The sequence below is a fragment of the Hemiscyllium ocellatum genome, chromosome 40 (assembly GCF_020745735.1).
Source record: "Hemiscyllium ocellatum isolate sHemOce1 chromosome 40, sHemOce1.pat.X.cur, whole genome shotgun sequence".
Lineage (NCBI taxonomy): Eukaryota > Metazoa > Chordata > Chondrichthyes > Orectolobiformes > Hemiscylliidae > Hemiscyllium > Hemiscyllium ocellatum.
Genome location: NC_083440.1, coordinates 10092163 through 10107010, shown reverse-complemented (window position 1 = coordinate 10107010; position 14848 = coordinate 10092163). Strand labels below are relative to the sequence as shown.

Below are 14848 nucleotides of genomic sequence, written 5' to 3'. Positions count from 1 at the left end.
TTTAGAGTAAATTTTCTGTAGAAATTGCACTTTCAGCTGTTGAACGTATCAGTGGGTGTATTTGAAGATGTTTGAATGTTACAATCATCATATTGTGGAAGTGAAAGCAAAGCATAATACCCTTTTTCAGCAGCAAAGTACAAGTTCAAACTCGGCTGAACCTTAGTTCTCATCATCTTCACAAAATCCCTGCAGTGTGGAAACAGGCCATTCGGCCCAACAAGTCCACACCGACCCACCAAAGAGCTTCCTACTCAAACCTGTCTCCCTACTTGTAACCCAACATTTCCCATGGCTAACACATCTAATGTACACATCCCTGAACACAGTGGGCAATTTAATACGGCCAATTCACCTAACCTGTACAACTTCATCTAATTTACGACCAATTCACCTACCTGTCCTATCTTAAATTATCCCACTCCTGACATGTCTCCCTTTTTGGGCGGCACGGTGGCACAGTGGTTAGCACTGCTGCCTCACAGCACCAGAGACCCGGGTTCAATTCCCGACTCAGGTGACTGACTGTGTGGAGTTTGCACTTTCTCCCCGTGTCTGCGTGGGTTTCCTCCGGGTGCTCCGGTTTCCTCCCACAGTCACAAAGATGTGCGGGTCAGGTGAATTGGCCATGCTAAATTGCCCGTAGTGTTAGGTAAGGGTATGGGTGGGTTGCGCTTCGGCGGGTCGGTGTGGACTTGTTGGGCCGAAGGGCCTGTTTCCACACTGTAAGTCTAATCTAAAAAAAAAGACTTTGATCTTTTCCTTCCAAGCATTCAGGAAGGCTGAAATCTGAAGTGAGAATTGGATGTGGCATCACACATGAAGGTCAAAACATGCTTATTTTTCAATCTTACGGCCTCTCTGAACATTTACAATCCAATTGATTTCAGGAGTGGCATGAATTCAGGAAAGAAAGGAAGGAAACACCACAACCAAGGAAGGTGCTGGTAAAATGGTTCAGAGGAGGCTGGGCAGCCACAAAGACTTGAGAGGAAAATATGGCCAAAGGTGAGGCAGCAAGTGGTCTTTTGGGAGTACTGCTCCCTTTCCATTGACCAAGTCATCAGGTGTAAGGCACAGCTCTCTGTTGTTGTACATGTCCTATTCCCAGAAACTGCGCAGCTGCAGTCACCCGAGCTATCTTCTGTTTCATCTGGAGCTCAAAGGTGGACCTTGTCTGCAGGAACACTATGTGCAAAACTCTGAACTGCGATGTGCGGGTGGGGAAGAAACGTACACAATGGCACTCTCGTCCTGACAGCCACCTTTATATGCGGCTGCATCAAGCTGTGCACAGACCCTCTGTCCACAAGCACCAAAGCTCATCATGTACTGAAGTTCTACCGGCCCCAGTGCTGCGAAGGATGGGTCTGACCTCGTTGCAATGGAACACGCCAAGTAGTTGGAATGTTCCATATTAAGTGTCCTTTGTGGAGAAATTTGCAAAGAAAAATATCTTTGACCACCAGTCCATCAGTAATTGGTCAGCACAGAGCATCCCTGAGACCCCGCGGGTAAAGGAATGGATGGATCCTGTCACGTGGTTCCCTGAGCAGAGCGTCAAAGCCATTTGGTAAAAATTACCAGAACGTTCCAGCAAGCACCAAGACATGTAAGCCCGGACTCTGCACGGCATCGATTTGAAGTGGCTATAGGGGGATGGGTATAGTGGTTGGAGACATGGAATGGTGTGGACCAGCTGAGAGTTGGAGAGTAGCGAGTTGGAGGCCTGGAGCGACTGACAACTATGGGGGAGTGGTCTGGAAGTATGGAGAGAGAGAGTACGGTTTGGGATGTATTGTGACAATCAGTGGTTTGTGAAGTCAGTCATTCTACATGTGGAAGCCCCTGCAATAATATACTGCAATATAATGTTTATTGGTAATCTCTTTATCTGACTGCAAAGGTTCGTCCTTTTAGCTGTGTCTTATCTCTAACCTATACAATGTATCACTGTAAGGTAACGCCACTTTATTTTCTTCTTTCTGTCTCTTTTTGCATCTAACGTTTGTGCATAGATTCTTTGCACCTAAGATGGCAACAGGAGAGGCGACATTGTGAGCTTTGCACTGTACTTCTGCACTTGAGTACTCATGCCGATTTGATCTAATTCTCATTGAAACATCGCCAGTTGGGATGTGCCTTTGGAAAGGAAGTTTGAAGAAGGTTGTAATGGAATTTGTCAAGGTTCGTCCTGAACAGACCCAATATGCAGAACTCTGTGCTTTGCGGTCTGTTCCCCCGAATATGCACCGAGACAAGCATCAACTGTGCCTGCAGGACCATCACCTCAGTGAAAGGTGCTCCTTGTTCTGCCCTAAACGTGTTGGTCTCCCAGAGCAAGGGGCTGACCCCGACCTAGTGTTGCAGCTTGAGACATTCCAAGGTGCAGGACTGCGTACTGAGGGTCCCATTAATGCTTGGGGCAGCTGCCGCCAAGGTACAGTGGGGAAAGGCCATTGTCACAGGTCTCTCTGCTGAAGTTAAATGGCGGGTCTGTTCAGTTATCAGACAGCACCACCCCTCGCCCAACCCTCCCTCCCTTCCCCTACTCCAGGGTCACAAATCCAATGTATAAGAAAGACATATCTTTGGCTTCCTTGTTGGATAGATGCCAATGTTTGCTTCTCCAGATGCTCCTGTATGGAAGAGAGCTGCTTTAGTGAGTGTGCATGTATATATTTAAAAAAACATGAATAAAGCATTTAAAAAAACTCTCTGCGGGATTCCTGGCATCCAACTTACTTTTGTAGCCATTTGGTGTATGTGAATGCTCCAGTCCAGTTCATGATGACTCCACCTCAATCACAGTGGACTATTTGGTGACTGTAATGACACTCAGTGTCAAGGGACAATGGTTGGAGATGGACATTGACAGACACGTTGTTTGCACCACCTGTCCGCAAACCTGCGTATGGTCCCGATCCTGCTGCATTTGCACACAGGCTGCGTCAGTCACTGGGGAGTAACAAATAGTGTTGGACATTGTGCAATCAGCAACAAGCATTCCCACTTCTGACCTCGTGGTGGAGTTAAGTTCGTTGATGAAGCAGTTGAAGATGTCTTCGCCGACGGACAGACACCCCTGACGACGTCTCACGGGGCTTTTATGGCGAAGTGGTCATGTCCTCACCTCAAGGTCCAGCAACTACAACGATTTTTATTCGTGCCAGGTATGAGACTTGCCAGTGGAGTGGTTTCCCCATTCACTCCATTACTGTGCAGGGCTCCTTGACGCCAAGACTGGTCTAACGTGGTCAAGGACAGTAACTGTCACCTTCCATGGTGGATACACATCTTCATGTGTCCATTGTGACACAGGCTAACTTGCTGACAACAACAAATGCATTGCATTGGATACTTACGTTTTGTTCCATCGATAAGCATACACAACGTCAGACTTACGTTTCCTGAAACGTTCTGCAGTGAGGAAACATTGCTAAACCGCAATTGGGGACGAATTGTCCTCCTGAACTCTTTTTAGACAGAGTTTGAGAGTCACATTCACCAATTATTCAAGGTTCATATTTTCACTTCCATTTATTCTGTCCTGTTGCAAGATTGTCAGGGTTCCCTATGTTGTCAGGTCATGCAACTGCAAATTGAAGTTGCAGCAGAAAAGTTGTTTTAATTCTGATTTTCTTTTACACTCAATTTGACAATTACATGAAAGTATTCAATATCAATTCATAGTCATGGAGTCATGGAGCTATCCATTGTGGAAACCGACACATCAGTCCAACTCGTCCGTGCTGACCAGATATCCTAAATTAATCCAGTCCCATATGCCAGCACTTGATGCATATCCTTCTAAACCTTTCCTCTTCATCTACCCATCCAGATGCCTTTCACATGTTGTAATTGTACCAGCCTCTACCACTCCCTCTGGGAGCTCATTACATAATTGCACCACCCTCTGCGTGAAAAGGCTGCCCATTAGGTCCCTTTTAAATCTTTCCCTTCTCACCCTAATCTTTTACTCTGTATGTTTGGACTCTACAATTTTCTAAAAATCTCGCATATGGAACGATAGTCATTCTTCTTTGCGAGATTCTGCACCGCCAGTGATGCATTTCATATCTAATTTGCAATTCCAAAATATAGCATTGGGAAAGTCAATGTCTGCAGCCAAAGTAGCGGCACTTAAAAGGCTGGTACTTCCAAATAAATCTGTTGGACTATAACCTGGTGTTGTGTGATTTTTGACTCGATCATTTAAATCAGCAGTGAGTACTTCATTTCATTATCCAGCTCCCCTGTAAAATTTCTCTGGATCACACTATGAATACATGAGTGGGTGCAAGTGCTCATCACTTTAAGCAAAATCCCAGCAGCTTTCAGATCACTGTTTACTTTTCACTGAGTGCTTGCAGCATGTAGAAATAGAAAAGATGCAGCTTGTTTTCCATCATGAGCAATTTCTCTCTTGGCCTATTCCTTACTCTCTCTCTCTCTTTCTCTCTCTCTCCCTCCTAGCACTGTTTCTATGTATTCCATCCAATCCCATACCCACTTCCACACCAACCATTATCAGCAAATGTATTACATTATCCAGCTACTTTCAGTTCTGATGAATGGCAACAAAATGACCAGATTATGAGGAAAGCAGCGGAATTGGATTCACACACAAGAGAATCACAAAATGTCAGTTTTCAGATCAAGCAAGTAATTAAGAAAGCTAATAGACTGTTTACCATTTATCAGGAATGAGATTAAAAGCAAAAGTGTCTTTCAATCATCAAGGTCACTGCTGAGACAACATTAGCAATTCTATATGGTATTGATCCCATTATTTCAGGAAGGATGGAACTGTGCTGGGTGCACTTCAGGGAGGTTTTAGTGGACCAATATGAAGAAGGTGAGGAATATCTTAAGTGAAAAGATACGATCATGTAAGATTGCATCCTCTGTAGTTTAGAAGGGTGAGAGAGGAGAGTTGATTGAAACATGAGAACCAGAGTTGTTCGAAATGTATGAGAATGAATTAATAAAGAAGCAAAGCTTTGGAAAAATCATAATCTAATAAAGCAAAGTCAGCTTGGCTTCATGAAAGAGTCAAGGAAAAAGTGAGGGCTGCAGATGCTGGAGATCAGAGCTGAAAATGTGTTGCTGGAAAAGCGCAGCAGGTCAGGCAGCATCCGAGGAGCAGGGGAAGTGAGGTTTCGGGCATGAGCCCTTCGTCAGGAATGAGGAGAGTGTGCCAAGCAGGCTGAGATAAAAGGTAGGGAGGAGACTTGGGAGAGGGGCGTTGGAAATGCAACAGGTGGAAGGAGGTTAAGGTGACCGTGATAGGCCGGAGTGGGGGGTGGGGGTCAGAGAGGTCAGGAAGAAGGTTTCAGGTGAGGAAGGTGGTGCTGAGTTTGAGGGTTGGGACTGAGACAAGGTGGGGGGAGGGAAAATGAGGAAACTGGAGAAATCTGAGTTCATCCCTTGTGGTTGGAGGGTTCCCAGGCAGAAGATGAGGCGGTCTTCCTCCAACCGTCGTGTTGCTATGGTCTGGCGATGGAGGAGTCCAAGGATGTGCATGTCCTCGGTGGAGTGGGAGGGAGAGTTGAAGTGTTGAGCCACGGGGTGGTTGGGTTGGTTGGTCCGGGTGTCCCAGAGGTGTTCTCTGAAACATTTCACAAATGGGCGGCCTGTCTCCCAATAGAGAGGAGGCCACATCGGGTGCAGTGGATGCAGGAAATGATGTGTGTCGAGGTGCAGGTGAATTTGTGGTGGATATGGAAGGATCCATTGGGGCCTTGGACTGAAGTAATGTGGGAGGTGTGGGCACAAGGTTTACATTTCTTGCAGTTGCAGGGGAAGTGGCCGGGAGTGGAGGTTGGGTTGGTGCGGGGTGTGGACCTGACAAGGGAAACAGAGGGTGTGGTCTTTGCGGAACACTGATAGGGGAGAGGTGGGAAATGTATCCCTGGTGGTGGGGTCCAATTGGAGGTGGCGGAAATGTCGATGGATGATGTAATGTATATGGAGATTGGTGGGGTGGTAGTTGAGGACCAGTGGGGTTCTGTCCTGGTGGCGATTGGAGGGGCGGGGCTCAAGGGCAGAGGAGCAGGAAGTATAGGAGATGTGGTGGAGAGCATCATCGATCACGTCTGGGGGGAAATTGCGGTCTTTGAAGAAGGAGGCCATCTGGGTTGTTCAGTATTGGAACTGGTCCTCCTGGGAGCAGATGCAGTGGAGACAAAGGAATTGGGAACATGGGATGGCGTATTTACAGGGGGCAGGGTGGGAGGAGGTGTAGTCTAGGAAGCTCTGCGAGTCATTCAATTTATAGTAAATGTCCATGCTGATTCGGTCGCTCGAGATGGAAATGGAGAGGTCTAGGAAGGGGAGGGAGGACCACCACGTGGCTCAACACTTCAACTCCCCGTCCCACTCCACCAAGGGCATGCACGTCCTTGGACTCCTCCATCGCCAGACCATAGCAACACGACGGCTCGAGGAAGAGTGCCTCATCTTCTGCCTAGGAACCCTCCAACCACAAGGGATGAACTCAGATTTCTCCAGTTTCCTCATTTTCCCTCCCCCCACCTTGTCTCAGTCTCAACCCTTGAACTCAGCACCAGCTTCCTAACGTGCAATCTTCTTCCTGACCTCTCCGCCCCCACCTATGGTCTGGCGATGGAGGAGTCCAAGGACCTGCATGTCCTTGGCGAAGTGGGAGGGGGGTTGAAGTGTTGAGCCTCGGGGTGGCTGGTTGTTCCGGGTGTCCCACAGGTGTTCCCTGAAACATTCCACAAGTAGGCGGCCTGTCTCCCCAACATAGAGGAGGCCACATCGGGTGCAGCAGATGCAGTAAATGATGTGTGTGGAGGTGCAGGTGAATTTGTGGCAGATATGGAAGGATCCCTTGGGGCCTTGGAGGGAAGTAAGGGGGGAGGTGTGGGCGCAAGTTTTGCATTTCTTGCGGTTGCAGGGGAAGGTGCCGGGAGTGGAGGTTGGGTTGGTGGGGGGTGTGGACCTGACAAGGGAGTCACGGAGGGTGGAAGGTGAGGACCAGTGGGGTTCTGTCCTGGTGATGATTGGAGGGCACCAAGACGGATGAGCCCCGCCTCTCCAATCGCCACCAGGACAGAACCCCACTGGTTCTGACCTATCACCCCACCAACCTCCACATACATTGTATCATCCGTCGTCGTTTCCGCCAGCTCCAAACGGACCCCATCACCAGAGATATATTTCCCTCCCCTCCCATATCCGCATTCCAAAATGACCACTCACTCCGTGACTCCCTCATCAGGTCCAGACCCCCCACCCAACCCAACCTCCACTCCCAGCACCTTCCCCTGCAACCACAGGAAATGCAAAACATGCACCCACACCTCCCCCCTTACTTCCCTCCAAGGCCCCAAGGGATCCTTCCATATCTGCCACAAATTCACCTGCACCTCCACACACATCATTTACTGCATCCGCTGCACCTGATGTTGCCTCCTCTACATTGGAGTGACAGGCCGCCTACTTGTGGAATGTTTCAGGGAACACCTTTGGGACATCTGGACCAACCAACCCAAACACCCCGTTGCTCAACATTTCAACTCCCTCTCTCACTCCACCAAGGACATGCAGGTCCTTGGACTCCGCCATTGCCAGACCATGGCAACACGACGGCTGGAGGAAGAGCGCCTCATCTTCTGCCCAGGAACCCTCCAACCACAAGGGATGAACCTAGTTTTCTCTAGTTTCCTCATTTCCCCCCCACCCCCACCTTGTCTCAGTCAAATTCCTCGAACTCAGCACCGCCTTCCTAACCTGCAATCGTCTTCCTGACCTCTCCGCCCCCACCCTCCACCCACTCTGGCCTATCACCCTCACCTTGACCTCCTTCCACCTTTCACATTTCCAACATCCCTCCCCCAAGTTCCTCCTCCCTACCTTCTATCCTAGCCTGCTGGACACACTTTCCTCATTCCTGAAGAGGGGCTCGTGCCCGAAACATCGATTCTCCTGCTCTTTGGATGCTGCCTGACCTGCTGCGCTTTTCCAGCATAACATTTTCAGCTCTGATCTCCAGCATCTGCTGTCCTGACCTTCTCCTTGAAAAACCTATCAGCCATGACTGAATGGCAGAGCAGACTTGATAGGCTGAATGGACTAATTTCTGCTCCTGTTCCTTACGGTCTTATGGCTCAGTGGTTAGCACTGCTGCCTCACCACCAGGTACCTGGGTTTGATTCCAGCCTCAGGCAACTATCTGGAGTTTGCATTTTCTCCCCATATCTGCCTGTGGATTTCCTACAGGTGTTCCAGTTTCATCGACAATCTAATGATGTGTAGGTTAGGAGATTGGTCATACTACGTTGTTTACAGTGTTCAGGGACATATGGGCTATTTAGGTTAACTGTGGGAAATGTGAGGTTACAGGCATTGTTTAATGGGTGCTTTGGGATGGGTTTTGTTGGGGTGGTCATTAGGGGATTGATGTGGACACGATGGGCTGAATAGACTGCTTCCACATTGTCGGGATTGCGTGAAAAGGTTAAGTAATAAGATAAGAGCTCACTGAGTTAAAGGTAGTACATCGGTATGGTTAGAGAATTAGCTAATGTGCAGGAACCACCAAGTGGGGCTAAGGCTGATTTTTTCACGTTGCTGAGTGTGGTTCCACAGGGGTCATTTTGCAAACATGTATGAATGACTTGGAGGAGGGATTCTAAAGTACTATTGCCAAATTTGAGGTGACATGAAAATGAATGGAAAAGCAGGCTGCATGGGAGGTACAAACAATTTACAGAGAGATATTAATGGATCACTAATTGGGGGAAAAAAGTTGTTGAATGGAGTCTGAGTGAAAATAAGAAGTTGCTCACTTTGGAAAAGAGAAAGTCACACAGTACAGGTAGCCCCTACTTTTGGAACTTTTGCTTTATGCCACGGAGCTTTTGTGAAAGACTTACATTAGTGCCTGTTATCACTAACTGGAAAAATATCTGAATATGCTTTTTGCTATTACAAAAAAAGGCAACGTTTTTCCTACATGCATTAATGCTTCTTAGCTTTACACCATTTTGGCTTATGAAAGGTTTAAATAGGAAGGTTCTACTTCTGAATAGTGGGGGATACATGTACTATTAAATAAAGAAAAGCTGCAAAGTCTTTGGAGTAGAATAGTAGACACATCTTAACTGGAGTTTAGAAAAAATGAGATTAGTATTTTTAAAAACTTTGCGTCTTTAATGCTGGAAAACAAGTCGCATATTTATTTTATTTCTAAATGTTGCAAATGTTAAGCAACATGGAAGGGGTGACATTGAAGCTACAGGGATAATGTTTAAATTGATGAACACACACTGACTTGTGTACTTATACTGTGATACAGTGAAAATTAATTGAATCATAGCGAATTCTGAACGGATGGGACAAGGTCAGTGCGAAAGGGTCATGACCCACATTGGGCAGGCCGAGAGATCAGGGCAGGGGGCGGAGTCATAACCAAGGGAGGGGTCAAACAGAAAAGGGGCGGGGTCACAGTCAGGTGGCAGGTCTTCACAAGAAGGAGCCGGATCACAGCAAGTGGGCGGGGTCAGACAATGAGGGGGCGGGGTTACAGCCAAGGAGCAGGGTCACAACCAGGGATCGGGGCTGCGCGGTAAGGGGCGGGGTCACAGCCAGTAGGCGGGGTCACAGTCAGGTGGCGGGTCGTACACAATGAGGGGCGAGATCACAGCACGCGGCCGGCGTCAGACAATCAGGGGGGCGGGGTTACAGCCAAGGGGGAGGGGTCGCCTCCAGGAGGCGGGGCTACATTGTTTGGGGCGTGGTCACAGCCAGTAGGCGGGGTCACAGTCAGGTGGCGGGTCTACACAATGAGGAGCGAGATCACGGAACGTGGCCGGCGTCAGACAATCAGGGGGGCGGGGTTACAGCCAAGGGGGAGGGGTCGCATCCAGGAGGCGGGGCTACATTGTGTGGGGGCGTGGTCACAGCCAGTAGGCGGGGTCACAGTCAGGTGGCGGGTCTACACAATGAGGGGCGAGATCACAGCACGTGGCCGGCGTCAGACAATCAGGGGGGCGGGGTTACAGCCAAGGAGGAGGGGTCGCCTCCAGGAGGCGGGGCTACATTGTGTGGGGGCGTGGTCACAGCCAGTAGGCGGGGTCACAGTCAGGTGGCGGGTCTACACAATGAGGAGCGAGATCACGGAACGTGGCCGGCGTCAGACAATCAGGGGGGCGGGGTTACAGCCAAGGGGGAGGGGTCGCATCCAGGAGGCGGGGCTACATTGTTTGGAGCGTGGTCACAGCCAGTAGGCGGGGTCACAGTCAGGTGGCGGGTCTACACAATGAGGGGCGAGATCACAGCACGTGGCCGGCGTCAGACAATCAGGGGGGCGGGGTTACAGCCAAGGAGGAGGGGTCGCCTCCAGGAGGCGGGGCTACATTGTGTGGGGGCGTGGTCACAGCCAGTAGGCGGGGTCACAGTCAGGTGGCGGGTCTACACAATGAGGAGCGAGATCACAGCACGTGGCCGGCGTCAAGACAATCAGGGGGCGGGGTTACAGCCGAGGCGCGGGATCGCATCCACGGGGTGGGGCGAACATTGTGAGGGGGCGTGGTCACAGCCAGAGGCGGGGTCACAGCGGGAGCGATCAGATACCGTGAGGGGATAGTTGAAGGGGCGGGGTCAATGGGAAAGGGGTGGGGACTTGGCGTTGAATGGGCGGGGTCAGTGAGGGGGCTGGGTCAGCGTGTGCTGGGCGTGTCGGTGGGTGAGTGAAGGGCGGGGTCTGTGTCGAAGGGGGCGGGACCAGCGAAGGGGCGGGGTCACAGTGGCGCCGGGGTGACTTGGGGGCGTTGGCAGAACGCTCGGTGTTGAAAAGGGGGCGGGGCGGGGCGGGGCGACATGAGCCGGAAGCGGAAGCTCGGGTTCCTGCGGAAAGATGGCGGCGCTGGTTGCGGATTACAGCTCGTCCGAGAGCGAGGGGGAGACTGAGTGCGGGAGCGGAGAGAGAGCGTCCAGGTACCGGAGGGGCACGGGCGGCACGAAGAGGGAGGAGTGGGTCGGTGTGTGAGGGGAGTTGAGAGGAAAGGGGAGGGGGGTGTGAGGGAGAAAGGGTGTGGGATCAGGGGAGACAGTGCTCGGGAATGGAGGGGAGGCTGACCCCCCCGGGGGTTGGGGAGGGGTGGTGTCTGGTGCAGAGGAGATGGGTGGAGCGAGCCGGAGACGATTAGATGTTTGGGGAAGTGTAGGGAGAGGAGGGGTAAAGGGGAGATGCTTTGTTGAGGGATAGGAGGATTGGGTGAAAATAGGACTGGGACGATTCGGATGTTTGAATGGGAGGAAGCAGTGAGTTTGGGAAGTTCAGGGTGGTGAGACGCGGCGCAAGAGACAGCGGGGGCGAATAGGGTAACTGGATTGAGCTGTGGTGTGGAGGGGCAGGGAGGGAGAGAGAGAGTGTTGTGGGACACAAGGGGAGAGCGAATGGTCAGGGGAAGAAGTGTGAGTACAGGGGTGGAGAGAGAAGCCTGTGGACTGGGGCGGAAGTGGGATTGCGTTGCTGGGGAAGGAGGTGGGCTGATGGGGGCGGACTTGCAGGGGTATGAGTGTGAGCCACAGGGAGACAGCAGCTTGCTGTGACAGGAGCTTGTAAACAAGCAATCTTGAGTAGAGAGTGAGGAGTATGAGGCTGGATAAACACAGGAGGTGTTGAATATAACCATTGCGTTTTTATTTGTGGGCGGCACGGTGGCACAGTGGTTAGCACTGCTGCCTCACAGCGCCTGAGACCCGAGTTCAATTCCCGACTCAGGCGACTGACTGTGTGCATTCTCCCCGTGTCTGCGTGGGTTTCCTCCGGGTGCTCCGGTTTCCTCCCACAGTCCAAAGATGTGCGGGTCAGGTGAATCGGCCATGCTAAATTGCCCGTAGTGTTAGGTAAGGGGTAAATGTAGAGGTATGTGTGGGTTGCGCTTCGGTGGGTCGGTGTGGACTTGTTGGGCCGAAGGGCCTGTTTCCACACTGTAAGTAATCTAATCTAATCTAAGTAATCGTCTTGATTATTAAGTTAGAATGTATGTGTAAATTGAATATTGTTTTCCAACTTTAATTTTGATTTTGGTGTTGGCAGAGAACTTCAGCAGTGAAATAGTACTTGTAATTTATCTGCATTTTCAAATGGCTTTGATATGGTGCCCATAATCAACTAATAAGTTTAGTGAATATAGTACTGGGGCAAGTGACAATGAATAGCTTATTGATTTTGGACAGAAAGCTAAGAACAGAATTCAATGCTAGTTATTCGCAATGGCAGAGGCAGGAAATGGTGTTCACAGAAATCAGAATGACTTACATTGGAATCAAAAACACAATTTTCAAAATTGTGATCATGTCAAATTGGGACGGAAGGTCAGCACTGATAGTTGTAATTCAGTAGTGGACATTAATGAATGTACAGAATGGGCAGATAATTGTCTGATGAAGGGTCTGTTTCCGTGTTTTACATCTCTATTTCACTCTGACAGGAAGGTCATTTATTACCTGCATACGTCGCATTTAATCCTGAGGTTAAATTCCAATGTGGGACTGGACACCAGACTGGGTATCTTTTCCCTACTCAAAACAACATGTATCACATGAAGATATGGGAAGAGAGCGCCGAGTTGGCAGTTCACTTATATTCGAACATAGATGTATTTGCAGCATTTCCTTTGTAGTGTTTTTCTTGTCATTCATGAGGAACGTTAGTCGGTGGTAATGTTGAGAATTCGTCTGTACCTGAGTTAAAGCTGGATCTGGTCATTAAAGGGCTGTGCATGCTGGAAAGGTTGGAGTACCTTCTGTGTCTGACCCCTTTGCTCTGTGTTTATCTTCGGTCTCAGGACTGGGAGCACTGAGTCCGGACTAGAGGCTCCACCGGCGGAAGAATCTGGGACTGAGGAGCGATGCAGTGAAGGTGGTGGTCCCCAGGAGCGAGCAGAGGAGGGGACCTCGAATCCCATGAAGCTCCCGCCACCGGAGCTGGAGGGAGGCCTGAGCCAGACGCCCGGAGTCTTTGCTAACCCCTTCGCCCAGGAGCGGCGCCAGCGCCTGAGTCTGCTGGAGAAGCACGTGAGACTGACAGCTGGCGTGCGCACGGAGGAAGCGGGTGGGGGCAGCAAGATCTGCCTGGCCTACCGCAAGGATGGCCGCTGCCGCTACGGCAGCAACTGCAAGTTCGCCCACGACAGTGACCTGCCAGACTACCGGCCTGGCCCCGCAGGTTCCCCATCCCAGGAAAACGGTGAGGTGCCTATGGGCAAGAGTGGCAGAAAGAGGCCAGGTCTGAGTGCAATTCCCACCCCCCCCAAGAGGATCGTGAAGAATTACTGGATCCAACACGCCAAGGAGGGGCCTGGCCTACTGTAGTCAGCTCAGCAGCAGAGAAAGTCTGAGCTCGTGGAACAGGCCCAATGTCAAGAGGGGCCTGGCCAACTGTAACAGGCTTAGCAGCAGAGAAAGTCTGAGTTCATGGTACAGGCTGAGGCCTTCCGTAACAGATCCAATACCAGTAGGGACGTTTCCAACTGGAGTGAGGCTCAGAGAAAGTGTTGTGACCCAGTCTCTGGTAAAAGGGCTGGTGGTCAGGAAATGTTAGCATGCTACAGGATGGCTCGAAGGACAGGACAGCCCACTGTTACCAAAACCATCCCTACCATCCAGTACATTGGGGGCTGCACACGAGGTTGATCGCGGGAGCTAGCGATTGCCAAGGAAAGTATGGGACACTTCCAACTTCCAACCACGACTAGTTTGGTCTTGTGGTATCCAAGCTTTGATAGTCTTACCACTCATTATTAAGGCTGGCCGTAGGGTTACATCCCTGCTCTCTGTTTTGTGTGAATCTAGAATTCAGTCATGTGGGTAGGTAGGACTCCTGTCAGACCTCATAGTGCATGCCGGGCCCTGGTTCCTGTCCTCCGAGCCTTGGGGAGAAACTGGGGGTCAGGATCCAGAGAGACCAGTGATTACTCCATCACTTCTGCCAACTTCTCCCTGCTCTGGGCACAAGGCTGTTCAGGGTGGAACAAACTTCATATCTAGGCTGGTGTGCAGATTGGCCATCAAGTTATAATGTTTCTCAACTTGCCCCAGCCCCACGAAAGCAGCGTGACTTCTCAGTTCACTACTAACCTGTTTGATTGAGACTTCTCCTCACATGTAAGGGCCTTTACCCCTGTACAATTTACGTAGTTCTCATTTTGTGACTGAATAAAATGATTGATTGATTCCATTGGCCTTAAACTTTGTCTGCCCCTTCCTTTCTATCATTCTTTTTTTGTGTCCTTTTCTCTGTCTCTCTCTCTATCTTCCCTGCCCCCCAACCCTTTACTCGTTTCCTATATTTTCCCTCCCTCAGTCTCTTCCCTGCCTCCCAGCTCTTTCCTTGTGTCCTTTTCTCCCTCCCTCAACTTCCTTCTTCTCCCTCCCCGTCTTCCTCCCACTTCCCATTTCTCCCTCCCACTTTCATTCTCTCTCTCACACTCTCCCTCACACTCTCCCTCTCTCTGTCACATCCCCCCTGCCCTGCCGCTTCGTCAGACATGCCTCATTCCATTTGACTGTATATTCCTGTCTCTTCCCACTGCCTTATGTCAGAAGGAGAGAGTAGAAACACAACATCAGTGCAGATTAGCAAGAGCATAGAACATGGAACAGTACAGGGCAGAACAGGCCCTTCAGCCCTTGATGTTGCGCTGACCTGTGTACTAATCTAAGCCTATCTCTCTCTACACTATCCAACCATCATCCATATGCTTATCCAAGGATTGTTTAAATCTCCCTAATGTTGGCTGAGTTAACTACATTGGCAGGTAGGGCATTCATCACCCTTTCCACTCTGAGTAAAGAACCTGCCTCTGACATC

At 50.2% G+C, this 14848-nt stretch overlaps 1 protein-coding gene across 1 annotated transcript; it reads left to right on the top strand.

Annotated features, from left to right (window-relative positions):
• Positions 1 to 10872: 10872 nt before the first annotated feature.
• Positions 10873 to 14213, top strand: si:ch211-113e8.11 (uncharacterized). Its single transcript, XM_060853460.1, has 2 exons — positions 10873 to 10965; positions 12825 to 14213. Exons 1-2 carry the CDS (start codon positions 10886 to 10888, stop codon positions 13348 to 13350), a joined length of 606 nt encoding a protein of 201 aa, XP_060709443.1. The 5' UTR covers positions 10873 to 10885; the 3' UTR covers positions 13351 to 14213.
• Positions 14214 to 14848: the final 635 nt, after the last annotated feature.